At 39.9% G+C, this 17,001-nt stretch overlaps 1 protein-coding gene across 8 annotated transcripts in view; it reads right to left on the bottom strand.

The window, feature by feature from the left end:
- WHSC1L1 (Wolf-Hirschhorn syndrome candidate 1-like 1) overlaps positions 1 to 15,755 on the bottom strand; it is a 69,992-nt gene extending 54,237 nt beyond the window's left edge. For 6 of the 8 annotated variants that reach the window (XR_825158.1, XR_825159.1, XR_825160.1 and 3 more), the window contains exons 1-3: positions 14,059 to 15,755; positions 5,861 to 5,932; positions 5,245 to 5,407 (exon numbers count right to left, since the gene is read on the bottom strand). Coding sequence is in view for 5 of the 8 variants with exons in the window: in XM_010838767.1 (XP_010837069.1) it covers positions 5,245 to 5,407; positions 5,861 to 5,932; positions 14,059 to 14,733 (910 nt within the window). In the remaining 3 variants the exon portion in view is untranslated. The remainder of the gene's footprint in view (positions 1 to 5,244; positions 5,408 to 5,860; positions 5,933 to 14,058) is intronic. The other 2 variants (XM_010838771.1, XM_010838769.1) reach the window with 2 other exon arrangements.
- Between the last annotated feature and the right edge of the window lie 1,246 nt (positions 15,756 to 17,001).

The raw sequence follows: 17,001 nt of genomic DNA, 5'->3' as shown, positions 1-17,001 counted from the left end.
TGAAGAAGATGTCTTTTTTGAGATGTTGACATGTGCAGTCGATACGGCAAGAGCAAGCTGGGTCAGACTGCTGGTATCTCAGCACAAATAAAGGCAGCGAGTGACTCCAAATTACACTGGTGTTGTATCCTTCACAGTCACACGCTGGCAGTTTAAAAAAAAAAAAAGGCCAGTTTTACTTAATGCCCTTGATGAAGCAGTAAAAATGATTAATTTTACTACATCTCAACCCTTTGAGTTTGAGATAGTGAAGGACAGGGAAGCCTGGTGTGCTGCAGTCCATGGGGTCGCAAACAGTCAGACACGACTGAGCAACTGAACAACAACAACGTCTCGACCCTTGAACATACGTCTTTCTCATATTCTGCGTGATGACACAGGAAGGGTGTAAATCACTTCTGTGCACTTCAGATATGATGGCTGTCAAGAGGGGAAAAATTTTTGTGATTGAACTGCATGGTGACCCGGCCACCTCTTCACAGAACACCATTTTTACTTGAAAGAATGACTGCGAGGAAAACTAGGTTATTGGAACTTCAGAGTTTGGCAGATATTTTCTCAAAAATGAACAAACAAGTTTTTCACTTCAAGAAAAACAACTGATGGTGTTTGTTGCCAATAATAAAATTTGATCTTTCAAGAAAAATTAGAATATTGGAAAACTAGTATCTGTCCCTAGGAATTTTCCAACTTCTCAGTAATCAAAGAATTTTCTGATGAAATAAGTGGTGACTTAAATAAAGTGATTTTTTAAAACTATCTATAAAGGAATGTGTCAACATTTGGAAGATAGGCACAAAATATGTTTTAAATGGCTAATATATGATGTTCTAAGTCATAAAAGGCAAAGATCCACTCAAAGTATAAGACAGAACCAATGGATTTTAATGTCATGAAGTACAAAAAGTTTATTGACAGGATTTCAGATTCCATATTGCAACTGACCCACTTCTTGCTGAGTATGGGTGTAATATCAAAGACAGAGGTCCACAATTATCTGAAAAGGCTATTCAAACACTTCCCTTTTCCGACTACACATCTGTGTGAAGCCAGATTATCTTCCTTTTCTTCAGAGCAACAAACCATAATAGGCTGAATGTAGAAGCAGATACAAGAATCTAGTGTTTTCAGTTAAGCAATTGGCAAAAATGTAAAAATACCATTCTTCTCAATTTTTTTGCTTGAGAAAATATTTTTCATAAAACATGAAAAATTTCTGCAAATAACAGAGTATATTTTCTTCTAATTGGTAAATATTTTAAACTTTCTCAGCTCTAACTTTTAAATTAACATAAACAGTAATTGATATAACCTATATAAAGCTGAAGTGTTTAGAGTCCTCACATTTCAAGAGTAAAAGGGGTTCTGGGACCAAAACATCTGAGAACCATAGCTCTCCAGTGGTGCTACTCTTAGACTGGTTCCCAGGATAAGTATGCTACAAAACAGAGACGCTAAGAGTGAGCCTTTAGAAACTATGATAATTTGACACTGCGTGATATCTAGGCTCACAATCAGGGATTCTGTGTGTGTGTGTGCTAAGTGGCTTCAGGCATGTCTGACTCTCTGTGACCCTACGGACTGCAGCCCGCCAGGCTCCACTGTCCATGGGATTCTCCAGGCAAGAATAGTGGAGTGGGTTGCCATGCCCTCCTCCAGGGATCTTCCCGACCCAGGAATCAAATCCACATCTCTATGTCTCCTGCACTGGCAGGCAGGGTTCTTTAGGACTAGTGCCGCCTGGGAAGTCCCCAGGGATCCTGTACTGTATATTTTTTTTTTTGAAAGGGGAGGCTTTTCATTTCTCTAATAGTTAATTTTATCATATTGGATAAACCTAGAGTTTGTCATATAGAATGAAGTTCCATATCTGGAGGATGAGACTGGGCACCTCTGGCTTCTGACCAAATGTATTGTTATAAGCAGAAAAAGCATTTCAGTTTTAACTTTTAAACTTAAAATGAGAAAGACCTAAACGATAAAATACAACTTAAAATAGGTATCCGATCCAAACATCTTTCAATGTGCTTTTCAAAGAATTATCTCTTTATGTGTGAAAACCGTTAACTATGTTTTCCAATGCTAAGAATCTGACTAATAGCAATACTGACTAAAAACAATATGGAAACCAAAGATTACTGTATAAAATTCAAGGTAAATTTTACAAAGCAGTTTAGATAATAAGCAACACAAAATGCTTCTCAGGTATCACGTGTAGAGTGTAATCACCAAAATCAAGTTTTATATTGTGTTTCTGGTTTTCAGAAAAACTGTCAAAAAACTACTTCATTTAAAACTGCACTGCACAGGCATGCAATGAAATATTATCTTGCAATAAAAAGAGACAACATAGATGAACTTCTAACCGTGGTGCTAAGTGAAAGAAACCAGACCTAAAAGGCATCATATCGTATGACTTGATTTATATGAAATGTCCAGAAAAGGCAAATCTACAGAGATGAAAAGTAGTTAGTGGCTGCTCAGGGCTGGGGGGTGAAAGTGGGGGATGAGGAGTGACTGCTGATAGATACGGGACTTCTTTTTTGGGTTGATGAAAAAAAGTTTTCAGATTAGATTGTGGTGAAAGTGAAAGTCACTCAGTCACTTCCAATTCTTTGCGACCCCAAGGAATAGTCCACGGAATTCTCCAGGCCAGAATACTGGAGTGGGTTGCCATGCCTTCCTCCAGGGGATCCTCCCTTTCTCCCTCATTGCAGGCAGATGCTTTACTGTCTGAGCCACCAGGGAAGCCCAAGAATACTGGAGTAGGTAGCCTATCCCTTTCTCCAGTGGATCTTCCCGACCCAGGAGTTGAACTGGGGTCTCCTGCATTGCGGGCAGATTCTTTACCAGCTGAGCCACAAGGGAAGCCCATCGGGTCATGGTGATGGCCGCATAACTGTAAATGTGCTAAACACCACCAGATTGCACGCTCTAAAAGGGTGAACTTTACGGCACGTAAAACGTATCTTGGGAAGGCTATTACTTCAAAAACTACTGCAGAAAAGAGAAAATTGAAGATATTATCAGAAGGTACATTTTTGAAACCTAAATTCTCAGATTTTGGTTTCCTCAATAGTACAAACAAAACTCAGTTTTTCCAGCACTAAAGTACTGAGGACCAGACCAGATTAATTCATAAAATGAATGCAAATACTTCCTTTGAAATACAAGATGAGGCATAAATTGTACCTTCCTTTGTATCCCAGAAAAAAACAAAATTTCTTTATATAATCCCAAAAGGCTGGTTTTCTAAGGGGAGAGAACTGAGGAACCACAGCTCTCACGTAATGCAGGATCTCAGAATGCTCTGGAGGCCCAGACACGCACTGTTTTATCTAAGAAGGCTTGTCCCTTTTGGGAAATCCTTGTCCCTGTCTTCTCTCATTCAAGATATTCACAGATTATTAAAAGTGCAAGGCACTTCAGAGATTAATAGTCTAACACTCTTACTACATAAATGAAGGAACTAGGACTGCCTTCCTCAGCCTCTATAACTCATGAGCAGGGGGTTCAGTTATTTTCTCCCCTTATTATACACTAGCGGTTAAGAGTGAAGGTGATGGAGGAAGATTTCTTTGAGACTCTATTTACAGATCTGAAGCAAGATGATATTAGGCCCTGCTTCACAGTGTTGATGCCACAAGGGCTGCTTAAGAACACATACAAAGGAGCTGTTTTTGTGTTGTTGGTTTTTTTTTGGCCATGCCACACAGCATGTGGGCTCTTAGTTCCCTGACCAGGGATCAAACCTGCACTCCTTGCACTGGAAGTGTAGAGTCTCAACCACTGGACAGCCAGGGAAGTCCTACAAAAGAACTGTTCAACAGTGTGCCTTGCACAAAAGTGGACATTCAACAATGTACTTTTTAAAAAACTTCATAATTTTGTCCTGGGTTAACACTGTGTGGTAGTTTCAGGTGCACAGCAAGGGACGCAGCCGCACATGCCCACGCCTCCATCCTCCCCAGACTCCCCTCCCACCCAGGCTGCCACGTGACACTGAGCAGAGCTCCCTGTGCTGGACAGTAGGTAATGTTCCTTTTTTTTAAACTTCTGCCCCACTGATGCTTCCAGTCTCCCCAACCGTTAATCAGTGCACCATAATGACAAGATGATTGTCTTCTGCATCTGGCTGGATCCCTTGCTGGGCAGCACAACAGTTGCAAATATGGCAGATCTCATCACAAATCTGACTTGTCGGACCTTTTTCCGCCTCATAACAGTGAACAGGCACCAATATAGGAAGTTTAAAATGAGAAAAAAAGAAATAGGTGCAAACTTGTCACGGGCAATAAGGGACTGACAAGTGATTCCACAAAGCAAATATCCAGAAATAAATTCCAAACTCCAACCTTCCTTTGGCTACTAATAAGCAAGTCCATTCCTAGGAATCTACCCTATAGATTTTGGTCAAACATCTTCTTAACATTTATTAACATTCCTAAGGTAGGATTCTATGCCATTCAAAGTATACTTATTTATCACATTGAATATTTAGGGATGTTTCAGTAAATTTACAGATTCGAAAATGGAGTAAAAAGAAAGTTTTTAATTAAAAATAAACAAAACCTCAAAAAACCACAAAAATAAAATGGGAGTTAAGGAGGAAAAAAGCATCTCACAAAATTTATCAGGATTAAAAGCACCTCTTTGAGTAAAAAATTAGTACCCACAGGCATCAAAGATGAAACAAAAATGTTCAAAGAAAGCTTGGCCCAAATGTCTTTAAGCTCACATAAGGCGTTTCATTACTTACAGGTCTGCTTTCTTTTGGAATTCATACCAGAGGACAGTCAGATTAAGGTTTGTTTGTTTTTAAAAAAGAAATGTGAGAGAAATTATAAAACAAACATAGGATGTTTCAAGGGAAAACAAGGACTATGTCAGCTGTAGAGCCTCTGCCAGTTAAGATAACCGTTGTTATTACACAGTTCATCAAAAACTGGCATTGAGGTATAGCTTTGATCCCTGGGTCGGGAAGATCCCCTGGAGGAGGAAATGGCAACCCACTGCCGTATTCTTGCCTGGAGAATCCCACGGACAGAGGAGCCTGGCGGGCTACAGTCCGGGGGTCGCACAGACTTGGACACTACTAAGCACGAGTGCACACACACATATGTGTTTTTGTGGTGTCAGAGTATATTATCATGTATGTACTTTTATATTCATAATAACCCTTAAGAGTCACTTTTTTGCCCCAATACCCATTTTTACTTAATACCCATTCATGCCTCTTCTTACCTCTTGTGTTAATTTTGGTGTGCACCTCAAGTTGGGGGTCACTGGACACCATGCAAGGCCACCAAGGATAGGTTCCCACCTTAGACCAAACAAGATCGCCGACCTGGAACTTCACACCAGCGGACGCCTCTGCTGTTGGAACAGAAGGTAGCATCGGCTGAACCTGTAGGAAAAGGTCATAAAAAACTGTCAGTAGAAAAGAAACTTTTAAAAAGAAAAATGTACAAAATACATCAAACATGCTAACCATGGAAAATTTATCTTCACTCATACTTTTGTCTGATGCCTGCTATCCATATCTAGCAAAAGGGAAGAAGAGAGGAGGAAAATAATTAATAAGCCCCACCCCAAATATTAAAATTAGGATGGATGGTTTCTATCGCCAAATTATTGATAAGTCATCTCAAAAATTCACAAGTATGAAAAAATGGTCATAGATTTTAAAAGAAAGTAATTCCCTAAAAAAAAAACAAAACTGCCTCTTAAGCCAGCTCCAAGATGTATTTCAGTAAAATTCCTGAAGTAATAATCGGTGCTATGTGTGTCCTGATTTAATCACTCTGCACCCACCTTCTCATACCACGTTTGGTTAGACAGTATTCACTAAGCCACTCACCGGGGTCTCCTCTTTCAGCACTGGGTCTTCTCTTGGTTTTTCTGATACAGGGTCAACCCTCTCATTTGGTCTCTGGGTGAAAAGAATAAAATGGCAGCAAACCAAAGAACAGTGACACACATATAAACAGAAAGCGAAACAGGAAATCAGGCACATATGTTAACTGAATAATGTGAGGAGTATAACGTCCACAGCATATGACACTGTGTCTTAACATCCCATGTCCACTCTACACCACAGCCAATGCTCCTACTTCTTATGCTATCTCTTTAAAAACTTAATTTCTTAATCTGTTGAGTCTCATTTTTTTTTAACCTATCAGAGGACAGAAAAATGGGCACTCTGAGATTGCTAGTAAGAAGTAACTTGGAATTTTTCTAGAGAACAATTTGGTAATATGTATGAAAAGCCTTAAATTTTCAGACTCTGACCCAGCAAATCCATTCTAAAAATGTATACTGAAAAAGCACTGATATATACATATATACACACAAACATACATACAAAGACAATCACATTGGTGATTTTACAAGAGCAAATACTAGAATTAGTCTGGATGTCCAAAAGTACAGAGTTAACTAAATAAACTGTAATACAACTAGTTAGTAGAATTTTAATACGAATTTTTAAGTGACACAGAAAAATAACAATATAATGTTATTTGTAAACAATAAACTGCAAAGCAGTTTGTATAATGTGATTCCAATCCTGGAAAAATAATTTTTATGTGTACAGGAAAAAAAAGAGTAGAAGGATACCACCAGAAGACAGACTACATGATTTTCTGGATGTGCTTTTCTATATTTGTCAAATTGCCTACAATAACATCACATTACTTTCCTATTCATAAAAACCTACAAATACGTTATTTAAAAGTTGATTTCTACACACCTTTGAGGAGGCAATTTGGGAGCAAAACTCAAAACAAACTCTTTAGTTTAACAATTGTATTTTAGGAACCTGTCCTATAGAAATAAACAAAGTGAGAAAATCTAGGCACAGGGATGGTGACTGCAACATGATCTCAAGTCAGTAACCCACACCCCTCAACATCGTCCTGTTATTTAAAAACAGCCTGTAAGGACTTCCCTGGTGGTCCAGTGGTTAAGAATCTGCCTGCCAAGCGCAGGAGGCACGGGCTTGATCCCTGGTCCAGGAACACTCCACGTGATTCAGAACAGCTAAGCCCAGGAGCCTAGAGCCCATGCTCTACAACAAGAGAAGCCCTCACACTGCAACTGGGGAAAGCCCGTGAGCAACCAAGACCCAGTGCAGCCAAAAAAATAAAATTAAAAAAATATTTTAAAAAATAACCTGGACATGCCTTGAAAAATATTTGATACATTGTACAATAAATTGATTATAGAGTAGTTATGTTTGAGGAAGGAGATTAGGAAAATGAGGAGAAAAGACAGATACCTGTATATTGCATTTTCTGTAAAAAGCAATTGCTTTTGTAATTTAAAATGTTCAAAAACTTTTCTTACTTGTCAAAGAACAGAATTTAATGTAGATGACTTAAAAAAAAGAGAGGTCTAAGAGACCATTCACTTAGGTCTAATTTCACTTAAAAACTATGGCTAATTCTAGAAGTTACTTATTCTCCATTCAAGACATTTAAGATACCGCTATAAAAACAAAGTTTTATTAAGTAAAAGAAACTGTGAAAATTGTTAGGAAATGATAAGCGAGACTCATATGCCAATCCCCACGTGTCGGTCGTTCACTGGACAGCGCCCAGAGTTCCTGGCCTGTTCTAGAAGCTGGTGTGCAGTGGCAAAACATACAGATGTGACGCCTGACCTCAAAGAGCTCACAGGTGGGTAGGACAGACAGACAGACAAACATGAAGCACGGTTAGTCACTCAATCATGTCTCACTCTTTACAACCCCATGGACTATAGCCCACCAGGCTCCTCTGTCCATGGGATTCTCCAGGCAAGAATACTGGAGTGGGTTGCCATTCCCTTCTCCAGGGGATCTTCCCAACCCAGGGATTGAACCCTCGTCTTCTGTGTCTTCTGCGTTGCAGGTAGATTCTTTACCCGCTGAACCATTTGGGAATTCAACACAAACATACACTCATACAATGTACGAAGAGAAGTTAACAGTGTATGGGCATGCAGCTATCAGGAAAAGCCTCTCTGAGAAAGTATAATCTGAACCAAAAGAAGAGGAGTTGTAGTCCAGTAAAAAAAGTGGGGGAAAGAACATTCCAGAGAATAGCAGCATGTGTGAAGTCTCCGAGGTTAAACAAAGGTAGGAACTTCAAAGGAGCCCTTACGGCAGCCACAACTGCCCCAAAGAGGAGAGAGGTTACAAAACGGGAGGGGAGGAGGCGACCTCACCAGGGCCTTGTGAGCCATGTTCAAGGGTTTTATCTCAAGTGCAATGAAAGCCTCAGAGGAGGATTAGGGGGAGAAGTAACACGTGCCAATTTCTGTTTTAAAACGATCGTTGTTAGCTGTTGTGTGGAGAATATCTTGTAAAGGAGCGAGAGGGGAGGCGGGATGTTTAATGAGGAGGCTACTGAAAATACTGGAAGTAGCCCGCGTGGAAGAAGGCGGTGGCGGCACTACGTGAACTCTGTCTGATCGTCCGTGGCGGTGCTATGACTGGCTAATCCGATAGGACTCACTCACTGAGCAGGAGACAGAAACCTATGTTCAAGTGAGAATTCCCCCCTCCACCCCCGGTCACTGGTGTGACGAGGCAGTTTAAAAATACTGTCCACATTTGCATAAGCAGCTTCATTTCAGTCCAGAGATATAGAGCAAGCCTTGACCTCAGCTTCTGAATTCTCAAGCTTACAGCAGGAGGACAGGGCCACCTGGGCAAGCCTGTGTGTAGCTGGGAAAGCAAGTCCTCCTCCTCCCCTGCCTTCAGTCTTGGGGATGTCGGAGCGTTCGCAAGGACCTTTAACTCTGAGGCCAGACAGATAAGGAGTGACTCATCTCTGCCAGATGATGGAATCCTACTATTGTAAGAGCTGATCTGAAACTCATAAACATTTCTCCCTTTCTGGATTAAAGACAGGATTTCCTTCAAAATCTTTATATTATTCAAATGTCTTATCTCTTCCTGATTTTCCTGGTTGGTTCCAGGTTGTTTGCCTTTCCTTTAAATGAAAGTCGCTCAGTTGTGTCCGACTCTTTGCAACCCCATGGTCTATACAGTCCATGGAATTCTCCAGGCCAGAATACCGGAGTGGGTAGCCTTTCCCTGCTCCAGGAGATCTTCCCAACCCAGGGTCTCTTGCACTGCAGGTGGAATCTTTACCAACTGAGCCATCAGGGAAGCCTGCCTTGCCTTCAGGCTGGCTTGAAACAAAGTTAAAATCATTCAAAGAACTAAGTTTTTTTGTTTTTTTTTTTATAAACACAGTCATTTTAAAAGGAAAGAAATGACAAGGGAGAAAAAGAAGCCTAAGAAGATTTATTCTAAACTTTCAAACTATAAAAATAGAAGAAAAAAAAAGTCAAATAAAGGTGCTGCAATGATAGAACGTGAATATACATTGCAAAACGTGCTAACATGTGAGCAAAGCAGAAATATCTAGGAGGCGTTTGGAGATCTAAGACTTGAGCTCAAAAGAAAGGTAAAGAGAGATAACATATTACCACAAACATCAATTAAGAAGGGGAGTTTTTAAGATGAAATGGTCAATGGCAGTCAAATGCTTAGGAGTCAAGAAAAATAAGGAGTCAGAAACTGCCAACAGATAAAATATTGCTGGGTATAAAATCCACTTTCCTTCGACTGTTCAAAAGATAGATAAGCTTAAAAGAGATTAAAACCAAACAGGGACTGAAGATACCTTTTTGGTACTAACAGTGCTGCTTTAGGAAGAGAAAGCATCAGAGAAAAAGATGACAGTGAGCGAACTCTTCATAGCTTTAGAGTTATCTTAATTTCAAGTGAATGATTTTTATGGGTATACAATCTCTTTACATTTTTAGCTGATTTCACGTGGAAAGACCTTTTTTTTCCAGTAAAGAATCATAGGAAATTTCTTAATCTGGTAGAAAAAAATATGCTAATGGCAGCTAAAATAAAATTCTATTGCCCTAAATATTCCTTTCAAAAAAACTGGGGGAATTCCCTGGTGGTGCAGTGATTAGGGCTCGGGACTTTCACTGCCAACACCCGGGTTCAATCCCCGGCCAGGGAACGAAGATCCTGCAAGCCACGCAGTTCTAACCACACACACACACACACACACACACACACACACAAATATCCAGTATTTTTATTAAAATTCAAGAAAGAAATTTATCAGGATGAATAATACACATCAAATCCGGCAGAGTTCCAAATCCTTAAGAGTTTTCAAACATTAAGTAAAATCGTATTCTCTACAGGAACCAAAACCTTATGTCATCATTGAAGGTGGAAAGAAAAATGTACAGCCAGTAAACTGCTCATGCATTTTTTTCTTTTACTTTCTGAATAACCTGTAAGTTCGTAATGCATATAAACAGTTTCTAAGGATTTTAAGATCTAACAATTTGAGGCTGGAGAACGAGATATAACCTCTAACTTGGTGCTAATGGGGCCAAAGAAGCTGTCTGGCTTTTTATATGTGAAAACGGCAAGCTGAGAGTTACTGGGCCTGGCCTTAGTGGATAAGCCCACCGAGGGCTGGTGGAAGCCAGTGTTTAAACAGAGCCTACGCTCACATGCCTGAGGCATTACACCTGCCAAGTAGGAAGAAGTGCAGAAACATTTCCACATGTTTCTAATTTGGTGGGAGAGAAAGCAGCTAAAGCAGCTTTACAAAATACACAATTTCAGTAGTGATAGCAGGTCTCCTGCTGCTGAGCTGTTTGGACACACATCTTCATTGTTGGAAAGATGTACTTAGGTTGCTCCACAGAACAGCCGCTCTTTAGAAGGAAAGATAGCTCAGAATTGGGAGGAAATACTCGGAGAGAGAATACTAAGAAAAAAGGAAAGAAAATAGGAGTGAGTGGAATCTTGTTTTTAGATGAGACTTTGTTTGCTTTATCTGTCTCAAAAAAGAACATATGAGTGAGCTTTTAAGGAAGAAATATACATCTGTACACCTAGATGTAGTTATCAATGAACCCAGCTTGAGGATAGTCATTCCAGGCACCAGCTCTCACTGGGCTTCCCTCGGGTGAAGGGGAAGGGGAGCTGTCCAGTGGTGTCTGCAGACACTTCCGTGGGCTTCTCTTTCCCTTCCGAGCCCTCTGTAATGCTGGACACCAAGGGTGTGGACCTCTAGCGACAGCCAGGAGTCACAAGGGTAGCAAAAGTTAAAACACTTAAATCAACCATCCTCAAGGAAGCAAAAGGAACGTTGTTCAAGGAAACCCCTACAAAACCATACACGGTTACAAAAAAAACAGGCTGATGCATGCACATCCCTGTCTGCACGGCTTAGCAGAGGCACAGCCCTAACAACAAGCAGGGTCCTGGGACACCAGCTTCAATGTTCTACTGTCAGAGCGCAGCATCACTTTTATGGCACCTTCCCATAAGCTTAGACCTGCCCCGTGTGTGCCATAAAAGTCTAATTAATCAAATTCAACTAACAAGAGCTTAGCTCTTCACTACATTTCTTTGAAAGAAAATGTGGTGGGTGAGGGGAGAAAAACAAGGGAAAAAAAAACAACCCTAGATTTTCCCCCAAAGCTCAACTTTAAGGCAATGGTCTTGGTAACATTTAAAGCAATCAATGCCACTTACCACGTCTATATCTTCAAACAAACTGACATTCCTTTACCCCAAGAGACTGTAAGATCCTAAATAATGAAATATTAAATTATGCCCCTGCTGCTAAGTCACTTCAGTCATGTCCGACTCTGTGTAACCCCATAGACGGCAGCCCACCAGGCTCTGCTGTCCCTGGGATTCTCCAGGCAAGAACACTGGAGTGGGTTGCCATTTCCTTCTTCTACATGATTAAAAAAAAGAAAATGAACTAAAACTCTTAAATCACATCTAACCATTCTAATTCCTGGATATAACCATTAACTGAAAGTTTAAGTGATATAAACGGTCAGACATAGCAGACAACCAACAAAGACAGAATCGGCTTTAAAGTCTCACTGAAAAGTGACTACTAGACATATCATTGCACTGAACTATTTCCTGGATTCCAATAAAGCAGAGTGGATATGAAAAATGAATAGGCTATCTTCTCTTGCCTCTAACTGCTTCCAGCCCTATTTCTATTGTGAGATATATTTTAAACTGTACATTTTAATATTTTTATCAATGAGGCAAGAAGTCTAGCCTAGTAAGTAAAATTGGATAGTCTCCTATTTGCCAGATTCTTTACAGCAAAAGAAAGTCGGGCCAGCAAGATGGTTCTTAGAACCTCAGCTAGAACCAAATTCAGGTTTTATGCATTTTCGTGATCTCAACGGTCACCAGGGCTTCGCATGTCTTTTCACTGCAGGTCCGTGAAAGAAATACTACAGTGGATGTATTTGGAGGGGAAAAAGTTAACTCCTCTCCTTTCACTGATTCATTCACTTAATAAGCAGTGTAAGATACTACACGAGCTAAGATCTGTGTGGGGAGGGGGAGTGCATTTAATAAATGACTTAAGAAATTTAAAGGCATTTCATAAACCACTTAGCTTCAGTGTCATTTTACAGCTACAGAACTAAGATGGCAGAACTGCTAGTGTCCACAATTTCTCTTTATCTCATCACTCAGTTTTATTTTCTTCATAGCACTTATCACTATCTGAACCTAGACACGTTTACATGCACACACGCACACGTGTGTGTGTGTGTGTGTGTGTGTGTGTGTGTGTGTGTATGTATTTTCTGGCTCCTCTTACTAGGAAGTAGGCATCTTTACTTTTCACTTGCTGGCCAACTTTCAATTCTTAGAAAAGTGTCTAGCACACATTAGGTACTCAGTGGATATTTGTTAACTGAATAAGATAAACAATAGAAAATGAGAAAAACATATTGACTTATCACACTGACACTTGTGAGAGCCTAGGACAAGTGTGACCTTTTACTCCAGTGAAAGATCATGTTGATCTGCATAAAGAAGTGGAACTCAGCTACTAAGGAAAAGATGAGTTGGTAAGATGTAAACATTTCTTTGAATAGAAGATAACAAATTAACTTGCATACCAGATAGAAAAGCATTCATTTCTTCCCAAATAGGTCTGGGGACATCTTCAAGTCATACTTGTACATTAGAATATTAATGAAAAACTCTTCATTCAAGCTAGAATTGATTTGTTACATACCTCGTTATTAAGGAAATTAAAACTGAAGCCTCAGAGATGTTAAAAAAAAAATTAGTAGCACGCATCTTAAGTTACTACCAAAGGATGACTTTTATAAAATGCTACCTGAAGTTTTAATGAGTATGTATGGACACGACTGAGTGACTGAACTGAACTGATGAATACTAACTCTGATTTTAATAAAGAGTTCCTTTGTTTACCTCAGGTTATTTTGCAGCAAACACACTAGTGATGAGTGTAAATCTAAGCTCTCCTGGCAAACGTTGGTCCAGGAGGTTCCTTGGTGGCACAGTAGATAAGAATCTGCTTGCCAATGCAGGAGACATGGGTTCCATTCCTGGTTGGGGAAGATCCCATATGCTGTGGAACAGCTGAGCCCATGAGCCACAGCTACTGAACCCGTACTCTAGAGCCAGGAGCCGCAACTACGGAGCTGAAGCCCCAGTGCCTTAGACCCTGTGCTCTGCAACAAGAGAAGCCACTGCAATGAGGAGCCTGCCCACTGCAACAAAGATTAGCCCCTGCTTGCCACAACTAGAGAAAGTCCACGAGCAGCCAGGAAAACCTGGTGCAACCAGACCAAAAAAAAAGCTGAAGTTCTGGAACAATGGGAAACCAATTTCATTAACCATATTCTCACTGACTTTCCTCTTCATCTTCAGAAGCCAGTTTATTACAAGCAAGATTAAGTGAGACTGCTAAACAAAGACATCGGAGGCAAGACTTTTAGTGTCACATGTTTTTAAAATATTTCTTTACTCTGATGATGTCCATTCATTTACTCAACAAATATTTACTTACCACCTGTCATCATAACCCAAGCTCCTTGCCAGAGATCAGAAGAAATAAGTTATCAGAAATATTTACATTTGAAGAGATAAAACTGGAAAAAGATCTCTTGGACTTCCAGTAAATGTGAAAATATTACAAAAATTTTCAAAAAGATGTTTCAACTTACATTTTGTTCTTCTGGTTCTAATTTGGGGATTTTGTGTGACTTGCGCTCTTCAGATCTAGATGAGTCATGCTTGTTGCTCTTTTTCCTCTTTTCTTTTCTGCTTTCATGCTTTGACTTTGTGTGCTCACTTGCCTGGACTTCATTTAAAAGGTCTCCACAAAGGGAAGACTCAAACAATTCCCTGCCATTCTGGATAGTTTTGGTTATTTTTAGTTTAATTTCAGGTGAGCCAGTCTTCTTTGGAATCACAGTCTGTGGTACCGAAGGAGGTGGTGGTGGCTGTGGAGGAGAAGGCTTTTCCAGAATTTCATGGGGTCGTGTGTTTGGAATTTCTGAATGGTAATAGTCACTGGGGCTAAAGTTTCTAACTGCACCAAAGCCGTTGGCGGACCCGTTGGGATACTGGTTATACGACTGGTATTTGGTTTGAGTTTCGTACATGCTGATGGACGGTGGGTAGCCATTCGTGAGTGGAGGAAGATCTTCTGTTGTGGGTGGGTACTGAAAGCCTTGCTGCAAGGTAGCTTCATATGGTGTCTGGCCACCATCTTCAACAATGTCACTGTTGTTATCAAAGGCATCCTCCTGGCGGATGTTGGCGGAGTCAATGAGTTGAGGTGGTTGCTGAATTGTGTTTCCCATGATCCCTTGCATGAAAGAGAAAGAGAAATCCATTGTTCTGCTCCAGCATCCTTAACTTTCCCTTTCTCTCATCGGGCCTAAAGTTTTAAAAGAAAGATCAAAAAGTGTTAGTTAATAACCTCAAAGGCTAGATGGCTAATCAATAGCAAAGGATTAAAATAAAATATTCTGAAGCCCATTTTCATATCCAGATCTGCACAAACACTGTTTTTAAAACAAGCAGCAATGTGATTCTGACACAGAACAAACACTTTTTATTGTAATGCTTATCTGTTTGAAACTCAATGACTGTCATAATAACTTGAGTAACAAAAATTTTGTCCTCTTTGCAAACATGCAAAATAGTTTTGACATTCCTTTGTTTCCCAAGTTAGAGATTATAAGTCTCAGTTAAAACTGGTAATTGCAAAATCAGCAGTGTCTTGACGCATACAAATTAAGTTCCATGGGAGTTTTCCTTGGATCATTCATGTTTTGTCCAGTGGTTCTGTTATTACAAAAATAATAAAATCTTATCGCAAATATTTTAAATACAAAATTTAAAAGGCCGAATAAGTCATGTGTAACCACTGTAAATACTTTAGTGGGTATTCTTCTAGATCTTTCTCTATATATTTACACACAAAATGTTTAAAATAGTTTAATCTGTGACTTGCTTATTCAACTTAAAATAAATCCTAGCTATCTTTCTACATCAGCCATGTACAGATCATTCTCATACATCCTTTACTCTCTAAGTGGCTGTGGTCACACTGTAAACAACTGTGGAATCTACCATATTTAACCATGAAAACCACTCAGTTGCTCACAACTCTTGGATATTATAAATGGGCTTACAGAAAACTTTCTTGAAACTGTATCTTTATGCGTATATATATTTCTCTAGGACAGGTCTGAAATTCCGATGATACTGTACAACTGTTCTATAGAACAGTTTATTATAGGCTGTACCATATCAATTTATACTCATACCAACAGTGTGAGGGGACAGCTAGTTCCCATGCTCTCGCCAGTATCTAGTTGTTTTTATTTTTTTTTCCTATTTTATTTTTTTAATTTTATTTTATTTTTAAACTTTACAATATTGTATTGGTTTTGCCAAATATCGAAATGAATCCGCCACAGGTATACATGTGTTCCCCATCCTGAACCCTCCTCCCTCCCCATACCCTCCCTCTGGGTCGTCCCAGTGCACCAGCCCCAAGCATCCAGTATCGTGCATCGAACCTGGTCTAGTTGTTTTTAATCAGTGATACAGATAATAGAATCATCTTTACTTTTACAAAAGGCACATGTCAAGATCTATATACCGATGACCCTGATTCAGTAAATCTGGGGTGAGGCCTAGGGCATGAGTATTTTTTTTCCAGTTCTATATGTATTTGTTATTTATTTTTAGTTGAAGGATAACTGCTTTACAATATTGTGTTAGTTTCTGTCATACACTAACTTGATTCAGCCATAGGTATGCATATGTCCCCCCCCATTTAACCACCCTCCCACTTCCCAGCCCATCCCACCCCTCTCGGGTGTCACATGAGCTCCCTGAGTCATACAGCAAATTCCCACTGGCCGTGTATTTTATATATGGTAGTGGATATATTTCCATGCTACTATCTCCATTCGTCTCACCCTTGCCTTGACCCCTACCCTCCATGCCCACAAGTCTGCTCTCTGTCTGCATCTCCACTGCTGCCCTGCAGGTAGGTTCATGAGTACCATCTTTCTAGATTCCATATATAGAGCACGAGTATTTTAAGGCCATATTGCAGCTAATCCTGCTGCACACTGTTGGCCAGGTCACTGCTTTACTTACAGTTACTGTGCCTTCTCTAGAAGGTGTCTGGAATTGCCCACACCGTGTGACAATGTTACAGTATGGATGAGCATCTGTTAGGAAATGCTTTAAGACCACTCTGCTCTGTCATAGGTTTGACAGGTCCACATCCTGAGACAGGAGATTAATGGACTGCCCAGATATAATTTTGAAAATCCTGTAAACACCTCTTCTAAAAAGCTCTAAGGCTGAGAGGATTTCACTACTGTGTCAAGTCTGATGAGCTAACTGTAGAGGGCAGAATGCAGGGAAGTGGATTCGGAGACTAGAGCCCAGTTCAATTCCGTGATTTACTGGTAATGTTCACCATCGTGGTTCTAGTAGAAAAATGATAAAGCAAGTAAGCCAAAACAGTGAAGGGAAGAAGGAAATAAAAGCGGACAACATTTTCCAAGGTGTAGCCAATAAAACAGCTGTTGATTCTGATGTTTGCAAGTGGAATGAATGTTACCAGTTCTTAACTT

The sequence above is a fragment of the Bison bison genome, unplaced genomic scaffold (genome assembly GCF_000754665.1).
Source record: "Bison bison bison isolate TAMUID 2011002044 unplaced genomic scaffold, Bison_UMD1.0 scf7180017864105, whole genome shotgun sequence".
NCBI classification, from domain to species: Eukaryota; Metazoa; Chordata; class Mammalia; order Artiodactyla; family Bovidae; genus Bison; species Bison bison.
The sequence above is the reverse complement of the archived record's forward strand: the minus strand, read 5'-3'. Positions and strand labels throughout refer to the sequence as shown.